At 48.5% G+C, this 22654-nt stretch overlaps 1 protein-coding gene across 1 annotated transcript in view; it reads right to left on the bottom strand.

The window, feature by feature from the left end:
• Positions 1-4693, bottom strand: part of LOC147100087 (DNA-binding protein RFX7-like) — a 63071-nt gene extending 58378 nt beyond the window's left edge. The window contains exon 1 of the mRNA XM_085968759.1: positions 3888-4693. Within this exon, the coding sequence (XP_085824885.1) occupies positions 3888-4042 (155 nt within the window). The 5' untranslated portion in view covers positions 4043-4693. The remainder of the gene's footprint in view (positions 1-3887) is intronic.
• Between the last annotated feature and the right edge of the window lie 17961 nt (positions 4694-22654).

Below are 22654 nucleotides of genomic sequence, written 5' to 3'. Positions count from 1 at the left end.
ATACCCTCCCACCAGTAGAGATACTGCAGTAGCAATGGCAAGAGTGTGTAATTACAGCATGACAAGTTTACAAAGGCAATTTCCATCAAAAATGTGCATATAGGGACTTAGAGAATTGAAATATCAAAATAAGGACACAACATAACTTTAAAACCGAGACTAAATTACATCTCCACGACCTGTTCCAATTATGCCCCCACCTTTAACCCCCTTCAAGACTACACTTAGTCCTGAATTCCTGTGTGCAACGCCACAGGAGATCAACTAGCAACATATTTAATTTGCTCGGCATGCCACGCACTCCTTATTTGGGAATCACGAATTCTGTGACAGTCATGCCTGCAGATGCACACTTCTCCCATCAGATGGCGCTTTATAAGCTCCAGAATCTGCTGGTCCCCATACCTATACCTGCAGCATCACTGAGGCACTGAGGGAAATTCCCTTCGTCCTGACTTTCTATGGACAATGCCATGGTGGAGCCACTAGCATTATGAATTTCAGGTAGGAATCTACCAATGCTCCATCTACCTTATCCATTCAACTCCCAAAAGATTTCCTTGATGCATTTCCAAGTCGAACAACCCTGGATCATATTTGCTGACATGAACTCATCTCTCTTAGTCCTTAAAATTTGAACTTTTTTTTGTTTCACCATCCTTGCCGATATATGTTTCATACGTTCATTGCTCTTTTACCGAAGTTTCGCCTTTTTTATCCCTAACTTTGAAACGGTGACCCCCTTATTCTTGAACTCGTTACAGTGCAAAACAAAATTATCTGGATCTAAATTCTGCAAACATCTCAATCTTAAATACTTCTATCAAATCACCCTTCTGTCTTCTCACAAGACAGGCGTGTCCCAGGGCTGCCAATCTCGCCTCATAAGTCTAAAGCCATAATGTCTGGAATCATAAACAGCCTTCCTTTGCACTTCTCCAATACCTTAATATTCCTTCAAAAAAAAGACCCCGAAACTTCACACAGTACTCGTTTAATCAAGACCAAAATAACATTTTAGAATTACCTCTCTGCTTCGTGGCTACACCCCTAGCTATATGTATCAAATTGCATCTACCACTTTTCTGCCAACAGGCCTAGTATCTTTAGATCTTTTTGAATTTGTACACATTGATAATTATGATGTGTCACTACGAACAATTTGGTGTTATCTGCAAATTCAGACACTTTAAACACAATTCCATCCTCCAAATCATCTAAAAAGATAAACATTATCTGTTTCAGTGCCAACCCGTGTCACTAACAACCAGCTGCCACCCAAATTCCCTACTAGCTGCCATCTACCCAACTAGCCAATTGCTAATCACGTCTAATACATCGCCATCTATCCCGTGCATCTGAACATTATGTCTATTGTGCCAAATTATCTTTCTCATTCAATGAGAAAAAGGTGCTCCAAATGAATGATTTGACAGCAGGAAAATTTCACCCCCACACCAAACATTTCAATCTGAAGTTAAAATTCACCCATCGCCCCTGTGCTCGCTGACCTACATTGGCTCCCAGTTAAGACTTTAAAATTCTCATCCTGTTTTTCAAATCCATCCATGGCCTCCTCCCTCCCTATCTCTGTAATCTCCTCCAGCCCTACAACCCTCCGAGATATCTGCGCTTCTCCAATTCTGGCCTCTTGAGCATCCCCAATTTTAATCGCTTCACCATTGGCTGCCGTGGCTTCAGCCCTAAACTCTGGAATTCCTTCCCCAAACCTCTCCACCTCTCATTCCTCCTTTAAACCTACCTCTTTGTCCAAGCTTTTGGTCATCTGCCCTAATATCTCATGAGGCTCAGTGTCAGATTTTATTTGATAACGCTCCTGCAAAGCGCCTTGGGGTGTTTTACTACCTTAACGGCGCTATATAAATACATGTTGTTGTTGCTTCTATGAAAAAATACAACCTGAATTTAAGCCTAGAATATGCAAGTAGGTGCCACAGCAGGAGCAGCATATCAGCTTCTTCAGCCACTGCAAATGGTATGAACAGCCAAACATACATTGAATTTCAACAGATCCAATAGTGCTTCTATGCCTGACTTAATATGAAAGTAAAGTACTCCAGAGTTAAGGTAATTTGCATCAAGTAGACATATTGTATGGTGTCAGAGATACAAAATTACAGGCAACATTTGTTTTGAAACCATTTCTCCTTTGGAAGAGCAAGTTACTCTAGGCCAGAAACTACTCCAAAACTGTTATCAATGCTCTACTGTTATCAGCCACTAGGTGTATTTTCAGCAAAGCAAGATGAGCCGACTAGGCCAAGAACCATCCATTTCACTTCTGCAAGCTGCTCCATCTGGCAGCCCAGACAAGAACTGACAAAACTTATTTTTAAGTTCAAATGAGACGGCTATAACACTCTAACCCATGAGAAACTAGTGAACTGTCTGATGACAGGCCAGCTTTACAAACAAACTACAATGCACACTGAATGGAAAAAAAATCATCTTCCCCCCTCAGAAAAATTAGAAATTTTGGTACATTATCAGTTATAAAGCATGTTTTGGTTAAGACAATTATATACAATTTGGGATCAAGCCCAAAGGCTGTTGACAACATACAGCAGATTTTTGGTTAAGAAGATTAAATGAAATTTATATGATAAAATATGCGTAAGCTCAATGTATGTTCTCACAATAACAAACAACACGAAACTTCAAAAAATGTAAAATTTCTTGTATCATTGCAAGCTGTTAGATGGCCAACTAAGATATGGCTGGCTAAAAGCAAATGCTGCAGGGCTTGCACACTTATAAATCTCACAACAACTTGCAGTTATATAGCACCTTTAACATACAGTACTAAAATATCCCAAAGCACATCACAGGAGCATGATCAGACAAAATCAGAAGACTGAGCCTCATAAGGAGATATTAGGACAAGTGACCAAAAGCTTGGTCAAAGAGACCATTTTTAACAAGCATGGAGGAGTGGTTTAGGGAGGGAGTTCCAGAGCTTCGGGCCTAGACAGCTAAAGGCACAGCCACCAACAGAGAGACGAAGGAAATCAGGGATGCACAAGAAGCCAGAATTGGAGGAACGCAGAGTTCTGAGGGTTGTAGGGCTGAAGGAGGTCACAGAGATAGGGAGGGGCAAGGCCATGGAGGGATTTGAACACAAGGTTCAAAATTTTTAATTGTGCGTTGCTGGACCGTGAGTCATTGCAGGTCAGCGAAGAGAGGGTGACAGGACTTGGTGCAACTAAAACAGTAACTGTTGGATAATTGATCTAAGTACTTTCAACAAAATATGAAACATACATTGCAATTAAATATTTGAATTTTTAACATTCAAGAGTGTCAAATATATGAAGAACATAACCTACATATTTTGTCTGTAGATAACTAATCTGTTCTGATTTAAAGTGCAGACATCTGGTAGTATTTTCCAGATTAATCCCGTTTTTCTATGGTTGGGAACTCGTTATAAATCAAAAGTTAACAAGTTTGACCGTACTAATTTCTCCTGAAATAAATGCTCTCGGGCGCATTTACCAATACTTTCGTTTATACGCCTTTTGACACTTGATCGGGAAAACAAAAGCAGCACACCAGCGGTGATATAACAAAAAAACAATGATCTCCAGTGTATCATATATAAATTCTAGGATGGCACGTCTTTAAACGCATACACACACACACAAAAATCCCATCCCCCCTCTCCAAGCCAATGGGCAACAAAACCCATAAAGATATTAAATATGTGCAGATCAAAACATCAAGCAATTTGTAGATCTTTCTGCAAAGAAAAATCTATACCCCAGCAGACATGAAGCACAATCTGCCAGTGTCTGTGTAATATATATCCGGCTCGGGGGGCAGGCAAGGACTTGTTTATGAAGCAGGCCCCAATTCTGCTGGCTTACCAGATCGAGTTTTTCAGCTTCTGCTGCAGTACGCTCGCTTCCGACTCTGCCAGCCCGGGCACCAGGGACGGCAAAGCCCGGGTGCCCTCCTGCTTGTGAAGCTGCTGCTGCTGGGGCTGTCGCTCCGGCTCTTGCTGGTGCTGCTCCTCTGCCATGATGTTGATGGTGGTGCGGCGAGGGGAGGGAGGAGGAAGAGGAGGAGGGAAGGTCTCAGTAAGTTGGGCGGCCGGTGAGGGAGGGAGGGTGGGGGGTGAGGTGAGGGGGGACGACACACACACAGCGACTAGGCCGCAAGCTCTTCCCGGCCCGGGTGGAGTGAGTGAGTGAGTGAGCAGCGCCTCCTCCCGCCCTCCCTCCTGCCTCACAAGCCGCTGCCAGTCACCTCTCTCTCTTCCCCCCCCGCCGCCTCAGGATTCAGCAGAGCGACGCGGCCCCGGCCTCGACCTCACCACCGCGTTCTTCCCGGCTCTGGTGCATCGTTACCCCGCTCCGAGCCGGAATACGCTTGTGATGGTTTTTTTTTAATATATATTTTAATATATATATTTTAAAAATACTCCAATAATTTGGAATTTTTTTTACAAAAAATTCTGGTGATTTTTTTTTTGGGGGGGGGCGGGGTGGTTGGTTAAACCCCGAGGCCGGATTCGAAGCCGCTCACACGGGGTTTGCACCGAGCCGACATGAAGCAAAGCGACAAGTTGGGCGAATCCTCCAACAAACAGCACAGCGGCTGCACCGCGCAGCCGCACTCCGCACAGAACAGACAAATGAGGAGGTGGAGCAAGGGTCCAAACAGCCCAGAGTTTCGGTCAATGCAGCGGTGCTAGGGGCTGCAAAGTACTGGGGGTGGGAGGTTCGACAGAAGCACCCGCTTTTACAATAAAATTGAAGAGGGGGGAGAAAAAAAACCCACTGTATTAAAGTTCGGATGATTGCACACGTTTGAGCATTGCAAATATTCCACCTGATTCAGAGGTTCAAGTTATAGCATCATACAGCACAGAAGGAGGCCATTGGGCCCCTCGTGTCTGTCTCTTTGTCCTATTCCCCATAAGCACTGCAGTTTTTCCCCCCTTCAAGCATTGAAGTTGGACCTTGGTTGCTGGTGTTTTATCTTTTATGTACAGTATGATGTTGATTCTGCAACATGCACTAAATACTTTCACGTTACTTTAGGTCAAATTTGATGGGATCAGTGAGGACGCTACAGACCTGTGCAAATCCATCTATGATTTCTGTAAAGTTTTTTTTCTCACCCAATTTTCAGCACAGACTGCGGTTCAAAACGGATTTTCCTGGTTTAAAAGGTTCTGCTGCTCATTGGATAAACTTACAAAATCATTGAGGGGCCCCCCAAACAAACCATGTATGTAACGCGAACAGAAATAAAAAACACTGGAAACACTGAGCAGGTCAGACAGCATTTGTGCAGAGAATAGGCCAGTTAACATATTGGATGTGGATCATACTTCAAAATGATTCAGACCCAAGACTGGTCTGTTCCCTCCAAAGATGCTGCCTGACCTGCTCAGTGTTTCCACTGTTTTCTGTTTTTACATAGTTACATAGTATTTACAGCACCATTCAGCCCAACTGATCCATGCCAGTGTTTATGCTCCACATGAGCTTCTTTCCATCTTTCCTTATCTAGCGTCCCTTAAATTTATCTATGCTAGTCGCCTCAACCACACCTCGTGGTAACGAGTTCCACATTCTAACCACTCTGTGGGTAAAGAAGTTTCTCCTGAATTCCTCATTAGATTTATTAGTGACTATCTTATATTTATGGCCCCGAGTTCTGGTCTCCCCACAAGTGGGAACATCTTCGCTACGTCTACCCTATCAAACCCTTTCATAATCTTAAAGACCTCTATCAGGTCACCTCTCAGTGTTCTCTTTTCTAGAAGAAAGAGCCCCAGCCTGTTCAATCCTTCCTGATAGGCATAACCTCTCAGTTTTGGTATCATCCTAGTAAATATTTTTTGCACCTTCTCCAGTGCCTCTGTGACTGCGACCGTGGTGCACTATCCCTCCTGACCCTTCTTGACCTGTCTGCAGCCTTTGATACAGTTGATAACACCATCCTCCTCCAACACCACTCCTCCAACTGAATGGGACTGCCCATACCATACCTATCCAGTCATAGTCAGAGAATCTCCTGCAATGGCTTCTCTTCCCACCCCCACACCATTACCTCTGGAGCCCCCTAAGGATCTACTCTCCTATTTCTCATATACATACTGCCCCTCGGCGACATCATCCAAAGACATGACGTCAGGTTCCACAGGTACGCTGATGACACCCAGCTCTATCTCACCACTACCTCTCGCGACTGCCTCTGTGTTGTCAGACTGCTTGTCTGACATCCAGTCCTGGATGAGACAAAATTTCTTCCAATTAAACATTGAGAAGACCGAAGCCATTGTTCCCTAACCACCTTTTTCCATCCCCTCACTGACCACTGCCTCAGGCTGAATCAGTCAGTTTGCAACCTCACTGTCCTGTTTGACCATAATCTGAGCTTCCGACCCCAGAGCCCCTCCACCACAAAGACCTACTTTCATCTCCGCAATATCACTCGTCTACACCCCTGCCTCAGCACATCTGCTGTTGAAACCCTTATCCCTGCCTTTTTTACCTCTAGACCCGACTATGCCAATGCTCTCCTGGCCAGTCTCCCATCTTCCACCCTTCATAAACTTAGCTTGTCCAAAACTCTGCTGCCCATATTGTAAATTGCACCAAGACCCGTCACCCGTCACCCCTGTGCCTGCTGATCTACATCCTGGACCACCAACACCTTGATTTTAACATTCTCATCTTCATGTTCAAACCCCTCCATGGCCTCACCTCTCCCTATCTCTGCAACCTCCTTCATTCCTACAGCCGTCTGAGAACTCTGCATTTCTCCAACTCTGGCCTTTTGTGCATCCCCCACTTCCATCGCCTCACCATAAGTGGCCGTGCCTTCACCTGTCTAGGTCATAAGCTCTGGAATTCCCTCCCTAAACCTCTCCTTCTTTCTTTCTGCCGTAAGATGTTCCTTAAAACCTATCTCTTTGACCAAGCCCCGTCCTAATATCTCCTTTGGCTCTGTGCCAAATTTTCTCTGATTACCCTCATGTAAATTGCCTTGGGATGTTAAAAGTACTATATAAATGCAAATTATTGTTGTTTCAGATTTCCAGCCTCTGAATTTTTGTTTCTTGTTCATTTTCTAACTCCAATTTTATGCATATTTACATTATACAAGATGATATATAAATTATTTGCGGTAAACTATTTGATTAACTTAAAGGAGAAGGAAATGGAGTGGAAATACCTTTTGTATGGTAGTGTTGTAGGAGTCTACGTACTCCTAGCAAAAAATACTGAACTCGGAGAGGTTCAACAGAAAAGGTTTAATTGTTGAGGCTGCATGCTGAACACAAAATGGAGTCAGAGACTACACAAAGTACAACTCTCTTTCATCAGTGCACAGCTTCGACTGCTCCTCCCCCGCTCTGGGCTTAACTATGTTGCAGATCGAGTTTCTTAAAGGTGTGATCCTTCTTAAAGGCATGACGCCTGATTTATACTCTACGGACCGGAAAGCGGATTGTGTCCGTTCTGTGATCGGTACGCCACACAGCTCCCCCCAGAATCCGCTAGTAGGGAGTGTACGAACCGGCGTGGCGGCTTGATGGCACGGCCGGAACGGCCCTTGGCGGTTGGTGTTGGGAGCAGGGCGGTCGGACGCGTCGGGCTCTTAGGCGGTCTGCCCCGCGGTGGGGGTTGGCCCACTTGAACGGGTTCGTCAGGCTCTAGGTGCACCAGCTTGAGCCGGTCGACCGACACCTTGTCAGTTCTGCCGCCCACTTCAAGGAGGAAGAACTTGTTCCCCGTCTGGAGTACCTTGTAGGGTCCGTCGTATGGGGGCCGTAGAGGTCCTCGGTGGGCGTCATGGCGCACAAAAACAAATTTGGCCATGTGCAGGCTAGGTGGTACGCGGGTTGCTGGTTCGCCGTGCCGGCCGGTGGGTACCGGAGCGAAATGTTGTGCTCGGTTGGCGAAAGTGCGGTGTTGCTGGTCAGCCGACCAGGGGGTCATGGCGGTGGGCAGGAACTCTCCGGGTACGCGCAGCGGCTGGCCGTACACGAGTTCTGCCGCCGAGGCTTGCAGGTCTTCCTTGACCACGGAGCGTAGGCCGAGTAGCACCCACGGGAGGCGGTCGATCCAAGCCTCGTCCTCGAGGCTGGCGCGGCGGGATGCCTTCATGGACCTGTGGAATCGCTCGCACAGTCCGTTGGCTTGGGGGTGGTAAGCCGTGGTGCGGTGAACGGCCACCCCAAGGTTTCGGACGATGGCGGCCCACAGATCAGAGGTGAACTGCGGGCCTCTATCCGAAGTCATGTTGGAGGGGACGCCGAACCGAGTGACCCAGGTACCGATGAACGCCCTCGCGATGTCGGCGGTGGTGGTGGACGTCAGTGGAATGGCCTCGGGCCAGCGGGTGGTACGGTCCACGATTGTCAGCAGGTGTGTGTGACCTTGTGATGGCGGCAAGGGGCCGACGTGGTCAAACCTTCTTTCTGGCACGGTGAACTCCTCGAGTGGGGCTTTGACGTGTTGGTGGATTTTGGCACGCTGGCAAGCTATGCAGGATCTGGCCCAGACGCGCACATCTTTGCGCAGGCCGCGCCAGACAAATCGGTTGGCCACCAGTCTAATGGACATGCGGGTGCCGGGGTGTGAGAGGCCGTGGACGATGTCGAACACCCGTTTTTGCCAGGACGCCGGGACTACGGGGTGGGGTTGCGCCAAGGAGGTGTCGCATTTGACTGTGACGGCGGACGGGCCGCAGGCGACGTCGGTCAGTCGCAGCCCTGGGAGGGTTGTGGGTGCGGAGAACAGATCGGGGTCGGTGTGTTGCTCCGCTGCCAGTTGAGCATAGTCCTCTGCCAGGTGGGCGCCGTGGACGGCGGGGCGGGATAGGCAGTTGGCCACCACGTTGTCTCGACCGGAGACGTGCCGGATATCCGTGGTGAATTTGGACACCGCGGCGAGCTGGCGTTGTTGCCTGGCTGACCACGGGTCCGCAGATTTCACCATTGCGAATGTCAGGGGTTTGTGGTCGACAAACGCGGTGAAGGGGCGGCCCTCCTGAAGAAATCTAAAATGGCGGACTGCCAGGTACAGTGCGAGGAGCTCGCGGTCAAAGGCGCTGTATTTGGCCTCCGGGGGGCGCAGTTGGCGGCTGAAAAAGGCCAGCGGTTGCCAGGCCCCGTCGACCCACTGTTCGTACACGGCGCCAACCACGTGGTCGGAGGCGTCCGTGGTGAGGGCCACCCTGGCGTTGGGCTGTGGGTGAGTGAGCATGGTGGCGTCGGCGAGCGCCTTTTTGGTCGAGTCGAAAGCAGTCAACATGTCCGCCGACCACTCGATCGCCATTCTGTCTTTCTTACCCCGGAGGGCTTCGTATAGGGGCCGCATGAGGGAGGCCGCTCCGGGAATGAAGCGGTTGTAAAAGTTGATCATCCCCAAGAACTCCTGGAGGCCTTTGATGGTGGTAGGCCGGGGGAACTGCTGGACGGCTTGCAACTTGGCGGGCAGGTGAATGGCTCCATCCTGCATGATGTGGTGGCCGAGGAATTCGATCCTGCTGAGGCCGAATTGGCACTTGGCTGGGCTGATGATGAGCCCGTGCTCACTGAGCCGCTGGAACAGGGTGCGGAGGTGCTCGATGTGTTCCTGCTTGGAGGAACTAGCTACCAGGATGTCATCCAGGTAGACAAAGAGGAACTTCAGGTCCCGGAGGACCGAGTCCATGAGCCGCGTTTTTGAGGCCGAAGGGCATTCGGAGGAACTCGAATAGCCCAAAAGGGGTGATTATGGCCGTCTTGGGAACGTCCGTGGGGTGGACTGGCACCTGATGGTAACCGCGCACCAGGTCGACTTTGGAGAAGACTGAGCGGCTGGCCAGTCTAGCTGAGAAGTCTTGAATGTGCGGTATGGGGTACCGATCCAGCGTGGTCACAGAATCACAGAATCCTCACAGTGCAGATAGAGGCCATTTCGGCCCATCGAGCCTGCACCGACACATATCCCACCCTATCCCCGTAACCCCACGTATTTAATCCCCTAACACTAAGGGTCAATTTATCATAGCCAAATCAACCCAAATCAACCTAACCTGCACATCTTTGGACTGTGGGAGGAAACCGGAGCACCCGGAGGAAACCCACGCAGACACAGGGAGAATGTGCAAACTCCACACAGACAGTCGCCCGAGGCCAGATTTGAACCCGGGTCCCTGGCGCTGTGAGGCAACAGTGCTAACCACTATGCCACCATGCCCCCCTGAGTACAACTCTCTTTCATCAGTGCACAGCTTCGACTGCTCCTCCCCCGCTCTGGGCTTAACTATGTTGCAGATCGAGTTTCTTAAAGGTGTGATCCTTCTTAAAGGCATGACGCCTGATTTGTAGTCTACGGACCGGAAAGCGGATTGTGTCCGTTCTGTGGTGGCGTCGTTTAGGCGCCGGTAGTCCCCGCAGGGGCGCCATCCCCCATCAGGTTTGGTGACGATGTGGAGTGGGGAGGCCCAGGGGCTGTTGGAGCGGCGGATGATGCCGAGCTGTTCCATTGTGGCGAACTCGGCCCGCGCGATCTCCAGCTTGGCCGGGTCCAGCCTGCGTGCGTGGGCATACACCGGTGGGCCTGTGGTGGGGATGAAGTGTTCTACCCCGTGCTTAGCAACCTTCGCGGAGAAGGTCGGGTTGGTGAGGGCTGGGAACTCAGCCAGGAGTGCTGAGTAGTCGTCTGTTGAGCGGGCGCGGCACTGCCACACCATTTCGGCGGGTTGGGGGGGTCCATGGCACCCGGGACAGGTGACATGGTGTTCATGTCCATGAGGCATGTCGACCAACAGGCTGTGGGCGCACAAGAAATCTGCACCGAGGAGCGGGGAGAGCACCTTGGCGGTGATAAACTCCCAGTGGTAGCGGCGGCCTGCGAGGTCGATGGTGACGGTGCAGGTGCCGTACGTCCGGATGTCGGTGCCGTTGGCGGCAGCCAGCGCAGGGCCGCGGCCGCCTCGCTGGATCTCGAGGGCGGTCGCGGGGATGATGCTGCGCTGCGCGCCTGTGTCGCATAGGAAACGGTGTCCGGAGGCGCTGTCTGTAACGTACAGCAGCGCGCCTGCTTGCCCCACGGCCATCGTGTAGGCCGGTGTGGGGGCGGTTGGAAACGTGCAGGGATGGCTGCATCGGCGTGCCCGTGCGCCGAACCGGGTATGGAAGTAGCAGTAGCCCTGGGTCGGAGGGCTTGGGGGACGTGGGGGCCTGGGGGGCCTCGTGGCCGAGCTGTGTGGCCGCGCGATAGAGGGTGGAGCGCGCACCGACGCTGCGGAGGCCAGGTCAGGGGTGACGGCGTGGTTGGAGCTGGCGGACAGGAGCTTATCGGCTTCGTCGGCCAGGGCCTCGAGGTCCGTGAGGCTGGACGCCACGATCGCCGGGCGGATGCTGGGAGGTAGTTGGCGGATAAAGAGCGTGCGGAAGAGGGAGCCGGGCGGTTTCTCGTCGGTCAGAGCAAGCATGTGTGACAGCAAGTTTGACGGCGTGGAGTCACCGAGGCCCGGGAGGTCGAGGAGGTGGCAGTTGCGCACAAATTGGGAGGCTGTGAATTTTTTAATGAGCGCGGCCTTGAGATGTGCATATTTGCCTTCCTCCGGAGGGTTTTGTAGTGTTGTCCAGACTTTCGTGATTGTGGAGCTGCCCAGGGAGGCGAGGAGGTAGTCGTACATCGTTGCGTCGGCGGTGATGCCGCGGAGTCAGAATTGCGATTCGGCTTGAAGGAACCAGGCGGTGGCCAGGTTCTCCCAGAACTCCGGCAGCTTCACAGAAACTGCGTTTGTGTCAGCCATGGTTACGCTTAGGAGTCGTCCTGAGCGTCGGGGTCACCAATGTAGGAGTCTACGTACTCCTAGCAAAAAATACTGAACTCGGAGAGGTTCAACAGAAAAGGTTTAATTGTTGAGGCTGCATGCTGAACACAAAATGGAGTCAGAGACTACACAAAGTACAACTCTCTTTCATCAGTGCACAGCTTCGACTGCTCCTCCCCCGCTCTGGGCTTAACTATGTTGCAGATCAAGTTTCTTAAAGGTGTGATCCTTCTTAAAGGCATGACGCCTGATTTATAGTCTACGGACCGGAAAGCGGATTGTGTCCGTTCTGTGATCGGTACGCCACAGTGTCGTGATTATGTTACTGGACAAGTAATCCAGAGAATGTGAATTCAAATCTCACCATGGCAGTTTGTGAATTTCAATGTAGTTTAAATACATTTGGAAATGAAAAAAATTGCTATCTGTAAAAATTACCTTAAAGTTGTCAGATTGTCATTAAACACCCAACTGGTTTACTAAAGTCCTTTCGTCAAGGAAACCTGCTGTCCTTACACAGTTTGGCCTATACGTAACTCCAGTCCCACCCTTTTAAATGCCCCCTAAAGTGGCCCAGCAAGTCACTCAGCTCTATCAAACCACTACAATACCAAACAAACAGCAGCAGTTCAAGAAGGTGGCCCACCAGCACCTATTCAGGGTAACTAGAGATGGGCAATAAATGCCTACATCTTGAGAATTAATTTCAAAAACTCCCCCCCTCTTTTTACAGAAGACAATAATTGATTCATCATAAATTTCTTTGACTTTTAAAAAAGCATCTATTTTCTTGCCAGCAAGGAGATCCACAAGTTGGCTCTACTTCCTTTTATAGCCCTCCAGTAACATCAATTATGGTGAGCATACCCACAGGAAACACCGCAGGGAACAACTTTGAGCCAGCCTGCAATGTCTCCAGACCAGGAAAAGACACGACAGACTGAAAATCTGCACTTTCAGGCTGTAACGTGGTTGGGTGGCTCTTAGGCGTTTTGAAGTCATGTTCCACACAGTTTGCATTGAGGCCTAGGTAGCAAGGATGCAAATACTACTCAAGGCTATCCTTAGATAGCAAGAACATTTACACGATTTTTTGAAGGTGTCAGTTTGGCATTTGGTAGTAAGCTTGCTTCTGAGTCAGGGGATTGTGGGATTAATACCACAATCCAATATAGCAGAGTGAACACTACATTGTTGGAGGTACCCTCATTCAGATGCAGTTTTAAGTCTTCCACTTTTGGTATTTCAGGAGGATGCTAAAAGATCTCACAGCACTATTTGAAAAAGAGCAGGAAGTTCTCTTGGTGACCTGGCCAACATTCTTCTCTCATCCAACACTAACAAAAATAGATTAAATGCTCATTCTTTTGCTGTTTCTGAGAACATGCAGTGTGCAAAATAGCTGCGGGTATTCCCTTGTATAACAACTGTACTTCAAACGAATTCATTGTATGTTAAGCACTAAGTTTTGAGATTATTCTGAGAGATGTGATAAAATGCAATATAAATGCAAGTCTTTCTTTTCTTTTGCCGTGATTTCATGGTTTCAATAAGCTCCAACAGAAGCCCCAAGAAGCCAGTTAAACAAAATGGTTAAAACTGCACAGAGGCAGGAAGGTTTGCATTACACTGAATCTTACCTTCTAGTTAATATTTGAATTTTCTGGAGTCATTTTACTAAACATGTGCAGGTGGCAGCACAGCAGCGTCAGCATTCCCTTCACAGCCAGGTGATTGAGAGTTCCAGGTTCTCGACATCTGAATCCGCCATCCATAGTACCAGTGAGACTCAACAGTTCTCATTTGTTTGTACGGTTTAGTGCCTTGAAGAAATAAAGTACAGTACTCCACTTCAAAATAATTGAGGAAAAACTGAAATTGCAGACTTCGTGTACCATTAGGAACAACCATGGGAAAACTTATAGCCTGCACTGATTTATACCCCAAGACAATGAAGGATGCATGATGGTGAGAGGCTTTGTGGGGGACAACACAGAATAAATAAAGAACTGGGGAAGTCAGCTAATCATTAAACTTTTTGAGAACCAAGACATTTTATAAAGCAGAAATGAGTTGTGATAAAAAAACAGGTTGTGAGTTTTTGCTTCATAGACACAGATGCATACTTAGGACCATAACTATGTGTTAAATCCTGATGATGTGAACAGAAATTCAGTTTTCACATGCAGCACATTGCAAACTGTTAAGCAGGCAATATGAATACCCCAGTGTTTTTATATACATTTATTTCTATTTATAATATATTAAAAACCTATATCTACACATACTTCCTGCCAACATTTTCCATTATCTATGCCCACATTTATAATGGAAACTGTTTATGATAACATCTCATGCTGTATTTATAACTTCCCCTCCCCCATTGGAGATGCTGCATCATCTGCAATGTCATGGCAGATTGACTAATATATATTGTGTGCTCCAGTAAAAACTGCTGTGTAAACATTTCCTTTGGGAATTCCCATGTTAAAATGTTCATACTTGCTTGTTGGAGTGAGCCTTTGCTTACTGGTAGCAGTACTGCCTCTGAGTCACATGGTGAAGGGTTCAAGCCCCAATCCAGTCAGCACCAGCGAGGGGAGACTCGAATATAGTCTTTAAATATTGGGTTGGCATCCAGCGGGGTACTCGTGTTCAGATGGAGTGACCACTGGCTCGGTAGTAGCATCTCGTCACTGAGTCTGAAGGGTGGGGTTTGGGCTCCACTGAAGACAGCACCAGAAAGCAGAGACTGAAGTGTCGGCTCCAAATACTGGATAGGCATCCAGTGGTGGTGTGGTAAACCACTTTTACCGTTCACTATCGTTACACTATAGTTATCACTGTTAGATCGTTTCCCTATAGTTATCACTGTTCACATTGTTGTATCACTGTACGAGGTCACCTCTTGTCACGCTGCTGTACCTGGGCTGACCACTGCCGACTCCGCCCATGGCTCCGCCTACCTGCCCGGGTATAAAGGTGGTCGACTGGCTGGTATTCCTCCTTCTTGGATCCGATCACCCACGAGGGTGGGCTCTGTTATTTAGTCAATAAAAACCTATAGTTACTTTCTTAACTCGTCGCTTTTCATTGGACGAATTGATAGGTATATCAATTTTATTGACTAAATTTTAAAATGTCGTCACTTGAGCAGCCAAACAACCAGTCAACGGAGCAGCCAAACGACCAGCCAGACGCCCAGCTACAACAGCCACAGCAGCCGGCTTGGCTGCGAGCCCTCAAACCACCGTACCTGGATCTAAACCCACAAGCAACAAACGCAGCCCTCGACTTCAAACACTGGCTGTGCTGCTTCGAATCCTACCTGGAAGAATCCGGCGTCCCTCAGAGATCCAAACTGAGAGTTCTGACCGCCCAAGCGAGCCCTAAAGTATACACACTCATCCAGGACATTACTACTTACGAGGCCGCTATCAACCTACTGAAACAGCAGTACCGGAGCCCGGTAAATTCCATGTATGCCAGACACCTCCTAAGATCCCGCCCGCAACAGCCAGGAGAGTCTGTAGCTGAATTTTTACGGGCGCTATGAACACTCGGCAGGGACTGTGACTTTAAAGCAGTATCGGCTGCAGAAAACACTGAAGATAACATCCGTGATGCCTTCGTGAAAGGCCTTCGGTCCGACTACTCACGGCAGAGACTGCTGGAATCAAAGGACCTCGACCTGAACACAGCTGCAGCCTTGGCCTACTCCCTAGAAGTGACCCAGCGGGACCTCGAGGTGTATTCCAGGTACAGTTCGCGACTCTGGGACTCGGGCCCGACCCCGGCCGCAATACCCCTCATAGCGCCGCCCCCGGGACCTACCTCAGCGTCGGCGTCCCGGACCCGATCGGGACCGCCACCCCCGGTACCGGCTGCGACTTCGGACCCCCGCGACCGGGCCGCCGGCTGCTTCTTCTGTGGGCAGGCGAAACACCCGAGGTCGCGCTGCCCAGCCAAAAACGCGACGTGCTCCAGCTGCCTGAAGAAAGGCCACTTCGCGAAGGCCTGCAGAGGGAGAGCAGCAGAGGCCAGCAGTGCCTCATGCGAACTGTGGGGGCGGCCATCTTCTATCAAGGCCACAGATGAGCAATGGGGGCGGCCATCTTTGATCCATGCAACCGACACCAGCAGTGCCTCATGTGGGTTGTGGGGGCAGCCATCTTCTCCACCATTTTGCCCCACCTCGTGGGCGCCTCCATTTTACCCACCACGCTCGACCGCCACCTTACCTCCAGACCTGACGACCGCTTCACCTACAGACAACAGCGACCCACTCAGCCACACACTAGCCTCCGTCACACTAGGCCAAGCTCGCCCGCATCAGCTGTCCAAGTCAATGATGGACATCAAAGTAGACGGCCACGCCACGACCTGCCTGTTCGACAGTGGAAGCACGGAGAGCTTCATACATCCAGACACGGTGAGCCACTACTCCCTCACTGTCCAGCCAACGCGCAACCGGATCTCGATGGCATCGAGGTCCCACGCCACAGACATCAGCGGCTACTGTGTTGTGACCCTGTCGGTTAAGGGCACGGAGTATAAAAACTTTAAACTCCTCGTCCTGCCCCAGCTATGCGCTGCCGTCCTACTAGGGCTGGATTTTCAATCCCACCTCCAAAGCGTCACTCTAGCATACGGTGGACCCCTCCCCCCGCTCACAGTCGACAACCAGCAGCCTTTAAATCGCCCACCGCGTAACACCTGCGGCCTATCCACCCTCAAGGTCCCGCCACCTTCCCTGTTCGCTAACCTCACCCCCGACTGCAAACCCGTCGCTACCAAGAGCAGGCGGTACAGCTCCGGGAACAGAGCTTTCATTAGCTCTGAGGTGCAGCGTCTCCTGAAGGAGGGCATCATCGAGGGGAGCAGCAGCCCCTGGCGTGCCCAGGTTGTAGTCGTTAAGACCGGCAATAAAAACCGCCTCGTCATCGACTACAGCCAAACCATAAACCGGTACACCCAGCTGGACGCATACCCCCTTCCCCGCATATCTGATATGGTCAATCAGATTGCTCAATACCGGGTATTCTCTACCATCGACCTTAAGTCGGCCTACCACCAACTCCCTATCCGCCCCGAGGACCGCCAGTATACCGCCTTCGAGGCGAATGGCCGCCTCTACCACTTCCTTAGGGTCCCCTTCGGCGTCACCAACGGGGTTTCGGTCTTCCAAAGGGAGATGGACCGGATGGTTGACCAGAACGGGCTGCAAGCCACGTTCCCCTATCTAGATAACGTCACCATCTGCGGCCGCGACCGGCAAGACCATGACGCTAATCTGGAAAGATTCCTCCGTACGGCCCAACGGCTGAACCTCACCTACAATAAGGAGAAATGTGTGTTTAACACCTCACGCCTTGCCATCCTCGGCTGCGTAGTAGAGAACGGAATCATCGGCCCCGATCCCGAAAGAATGCGTCCCCTCATGGAGCTACCCCTTCCCCACTGTCCAAAGGCGCTGAAGAGAACCCTGGGGCTCTTCGCCTACTATGCCCAATGGGTGCCGAATTATGCGGACAAAGCCAGACCCCTCATGAAGTCCACCTCCTTCCCCCTTACGGAAGAAGCGCGCGCGGCCTTCTCCCTCATCAGGGGAGACATTGCTAAGGCCACTATGCACGCAGTGGATGAGTCCATCCCCTTCCAAGTGGAGAGCGATGCATCCGACTTCGCCCTAGCCGCTACCCTCAACCAGGAGGGGAGACCGGTGGCCTTCTTCTCAAGGACCCTACAGGGCCCTGAGATCCGACACTCTTCGGTCGAGAAGGAGGCCCAGGCGATTGTGGAGGCGGTACGCCGCTGGAGGCATTACCTCGCAGGCAAGCGATTTACCCTCCTCACCGACCAGCGTTCGGTCGCTTTTATGTTTAATAACAAGCTGAGGGGTAAAATCAAGAACGACAAGATCTTGAGGTGGAGAATCGAGCTATCCACCTACGATTATGATATCTTGTACCGGCCTGGTAACTTGTGCCTGATGGGTGCGGGTGCCTCACTCATCGTAAAAGGTAGATGGGGCTCTTTAGTCTTGGTTGCAGCCTACCTAGAAGAAGGTACTCCGAAGACAGAGGGGGAGAAATTGGCCTCCGTTGTGCCTCCCGTTAGAGGCTCCGGGGGCAATAACGGGGCGCTAAGGGCTTACCGACCGGACGTGGCAAAATTACCGACGCCGGCAAACTTCCATTGTGAGATAGCGCTGGCGCTAAAACTTACCGCCTCAATCTCCTGCACCCCAGAGATCATGATGTCATCACCCCGTTCGTAGAATTCGCTTCTGCCCTCTGCAACATCGCTGGGTGTCAACAACAGCAGCTGCAGGAGGCGTTGTCACCTCGGTTGGCCGCTTGGGGAGCGCTAATTAAAGGCAGTGGCGGTCAGGTAGGCTAAAATTTAGTAATGTCCCCAGTGTGCTGAATTTTGATTTTGTTCCAGCCCATGATTGATCAGCGCTACGCTCTCTTAGCGTGTTTGGGGGCTGCTGTGCGCGTATCGCAGGTGCTGTCGACGACCATTCCCAGCCTTAGCCTTCAATGACTGCAGCATTGGCCCTTCCCTTTAAGGGAGGGAAGGAGCCTGTAAAACCGACAGCGCTGCACGGAACATTGTGCAGCACTCTGCCGCTACCGCCCCTCTCGCTCCCTTTAGCACTCCAAGGGAAGTGGTAGCAATTGATTTAGCGCTCCATTTCCCTCTTGGAGCGCTAAACCGGAAGTTCCCGTCGGAATCAATTGTGTAGCGCCCGGCGTTACTTTTGCGCTCCTGCTAAAGTTATCGCCCCAAACTGGGCGCTACGCAATTTCTAGCCCTCTAACTTTGAGTAAAGTAACAGGAAACCACCTCAGGTATTCTTCCCTAGTAAATGAGTAAAGAATTTCACGTGAGGATTACTACCTCCTCAGTAAATGTGACAGTTCAGTTATTTGTAGATGGCAAATTATTAACGGTGTAATTTCTTCCTGGACGTGAATGAGTTGAGCGTTGAGCCACAGCATCTTGAGACTCCCCTGAGTCTAGGGTCAGGGTGCTGCCCAGCAGGTTATGTTGCTGGAAGAGGCTTGATTCCTTGCATGTCATTGTTTTACCTTGGGTCAAGCTCAAACAAAAAGAAAGCCTGTTGTACCACTATTGAGGGCTCTTCTTTGAGGAGCATCTCACCTTTGTGCCATACAACAACAGAGGTTGCTTCAGGGACATGCAACTTGATGCCTGAATAAGAGGCAAAAATGTTACAGGAAAAACAACATTTTAGCAATTTCATAAATTCCCTTAGCAGCAGAATAATAAATTCTGCATTGCATGGTATAACACTCCTGTCCTTACAAAATAGCATTAGATTCAACGTACTGTGAAAAATAATATAATGGTGCGTGTGCAAGCATTTCCATGCCTGCCACACTTTCCTATGCCACACTTAATTATAGGCAATGTTTTCCCAACTAAATTTCCTGTAGTTAATTTCTTCCAACAAACCTTTTTAAAAAGAAAACCATTCATTTGGAAAGTACAGAGAATCCCCATCCACCAACGCAAAATATCTTAGCACAGGAATCACAGCGTCAGTACCCTGTAGCCCCGATTTTACAAGGCTCTGCTGACATCATGAAACCTTGTTGGCGCAGGTTGTGGGTTGTGAAATTGGGCACAACCTCACACACTTAATTCACAGCACAGCAAAATTTGTGAGGCAGGGTTTTGCTGGGTCAGAGGAAGCAGAAGCCTCATTTAAATTGTATAATTCTTTATATCAATCAGATCGTAGTCTGCATTTTACAACATAGCCCAAAGCTCCACCTCCAGCATGTACTTTATCATATATAATGGGTGCATGGCAACTCCGTGCTTTAGCATAACCTCAAAGCAAGGTTACTGTTATTGGAGAGTGTAGTGACCTTAATTTTTTGACGGTAAGTATCTATCTTCCGAATTCAACATATTACATAACAGTTTTTTCTGTATATTTCCATGTTTTTTTTACAAGGCAAGACTTTCCTGTAGCCTTTTCATTTGCAGCAAAAAAAGCTGTGAGGATGGGCACGCCTTTGGCTGCACTGCATGAATTAATTGAGCAGGCCGATGTCATAAAGGTTCAAAATCTTCCCGTTAAAAACGCCTCAGGTGATATGTTCACTCCTGCCAACAGTCAAGGACCAATATTTATAGACTGCACAATTCTGACCTGGGTAGGTCAGAAGCAACATTTCTTCACCGCCTCCGCTTCACTGCAGATGCCATGACTGAGCTGTGCCATTTGCTGGGGGCTAACTTACAGACAACTTCAAGGACTGGGTTGGCTCTTCTTACGGCTGTGAAGGTCACAATAGCATGAAGTTTCTATCCTACAGGATCCTTCTAGGCCACTCCACTGCCCGATAAGCCATTTTACAGTTTATGTATCTGTCTGAAGCAAATGAGTGACATCCCATTTCCCAGAGGAGATACCTTTATAACTTGTAAAGGAACAAACAACTGGAGTAGCACAGAACTTTAACCAGCTAGCAGGCTTCCCAGGATCATTACAGATGGAACCCATGTGACCATCAGAGATCCAAATATCTATCCTGATGCCTACACGAACAGAAAAGACACCACTCCATAAATGTTCAGCTGGTTTCCATCCATAGAAACTTGATCCTGGATATTTATACCCAAGAAGCACTCACAATGCTTTTACTTTGCAGAAGTCCATGGCGCCCACATTATTTGAAGATCCCGAGAGAATAAAAGGATGGCTTTTGGGACACCACAGCTGATGAGTTCAGCTGCAATTATGGCTGATGACACTCTCAGAAAAGTGCAAGTATGAGACTCTTGCCACCATATGAAATACTGTGAAGCATACCATAAAGAGGCTAAAGCAATCACTCTGTTGCTTAGGCTACTCAGATGGGCTGGTGCTGCACCATCCAGGCAAGATATCCAAAATCATCAGCACCTGTTTGTGCTGGGCAATGTTTCTATGCAATGGTGAGTGAGAATGTAGTATGCTTTTATATTATCTGCTGTACAAACTTTTCAGTACTCAATCGCATATATAAACATTGGAGTGTAAACTTTCTAGTATTAGACACGTCACACAGACAAACATTTTAGTATAACACAAACTCAGGATGACCGTAATTATTTACCTGGAATATCAGAACTCAGGGCTTTGATTAACTACAATAGTCTATAACCAAAGAAATTCATTAACCAGTTTTAACAGAACTGCCGCTAATATTTCTTCCAATTGCATTAATAATACCCCATTATACATAGGATTGATATGGTATCCCTTGTCCCTTTCTAGTAATTTTTTTTGGCCTCATATTAATCATTATGTGGGTCAGACTCTGAAACATATTGCAACATAAACAAGATTAAATAATATAGTAGCAAAACATCATACTGGGCTATTTTTAGTTATTAATCTTAGTCTGGTTGATATCTCTGGGAAGAATGTTGTTGTCTTTGGCTGTACCTCAGGTCCTCTGTAATACTGTCCTTGTCTGTCCTTGGAGTTTGATCCTCCTTCTATAAATCAATAGCCTCACAAAGGAATCCTGTTATCCCCAGCAGGTATTTCAGAATCACATTCTTCAGATCTGTGTTTTCTTGTCTCCACATCCCTTGATAGATAATCAACTGGGAATATCCTTACCCTGTTATGGTTTGAGACAATTTATAAGAACAAACTTAAGGCTGATCATCGATGTTTCTGCATCTTGTGGATCATATTGCTTAACCATCTGATGAAGTCATATGGCCCATCCTATAGTCATTGACATTTAAGGCAGAGTCAACTTATCCTTTGATTTGCACCGCAAAGCTGCTTTTTTTTTGTATTACTAAACTGTTTTGTTGGAACTATACAGTTTGTCAAAGGAGCTTTGAGCATAAGGTAATGGCTGTGGCTGACGGTGGCTTACTAACTGAATAGACTGGGATCCTTTGAACATTTCTCTCCGTTAATGATTAATAATTGAGGCAGATCCTTGGATGTATGCAAGATGTATGATGGATCCATGATCTTCAGGAGACTTGGAGAAACCAGTTTGAAAATTACATTTTTACTCCTGTTTCTTGCTGGCTGTCCATAAATTGACTGCTATATAAAAATCCAGCAAATACCTTTGGCATTTCTTGTATCCTTCTTCCCTCAACCTAGTGGCATCACCTTATTTCTGAGGATGGTGTACAGGTCATCTGAAAGATTTCCAATCTGTAAAGACACCTTGGCACCATGGTGATAGCAATTAGAACCATTGAACTTGCAGCATTGAAAGATGCCATTCATCCAACTGTGCCTCTGCCAGTTCGCTGAAACATCTACCTACTCAGTCCCATTTCCCATGTTCTTTTAAAAATATTTATCCACTTCCCTTTTAAAAGCCAGTATGGATTCTACTTCTACCACTGTTTTGGGTAGGACATTCCGCATCATTGACAAAAGATTTCTCTTAAAGCCTCTCGTCATCCTTTTCATGACGATTTTAAATTTATGCTCTCTAGTTACCGACCAGTAGATACCTGTCAGAATTTTCAATACCTCTATCAAATCTCCCCTTAACATTTTCTGTTCTAATGAAGAATCAGATTTCCTCGCGTCTCCCCTCATAACTAAGACCTTTCATTCCTGCCATCACTTTAGTGAATCTCTCCTGCAATTTCTCGATGGCCTTGACATGCTTCCTAAAGTAAGGCATGCAAACTTGGATGCAATATTTTAACTCTGGCTTAACCAATGATTTGTATAGGTTTAGCACTAACTCAGTTCTGCATGCTACCCGCCACCACCTCAGCACAACCCCAGCCCGACATGAGGTGGAAAAGGCCATCCGACAACTGA

This window comes from Somniosus microcephalus, chromosome 27 (assembly GCF_052327205.1).
Source record: "Somniosus microcephalus isolate GS21.2 chromosome 27, FLI_Smic_1.0, whole genome shotgun sequence".
Classification (NCBI taxonomy): domain Eukaryota; kingdom Metazoa; phylum Chordata; class Chondrichthyes; order Squaliformes; family Somniosidae; genus Somniosus; species Somniosus microcephalus.
Note: the sequence above shows the minus strand (reverse complement) of the source record. Positions and strands in the feature narration are given on the sequence as shown.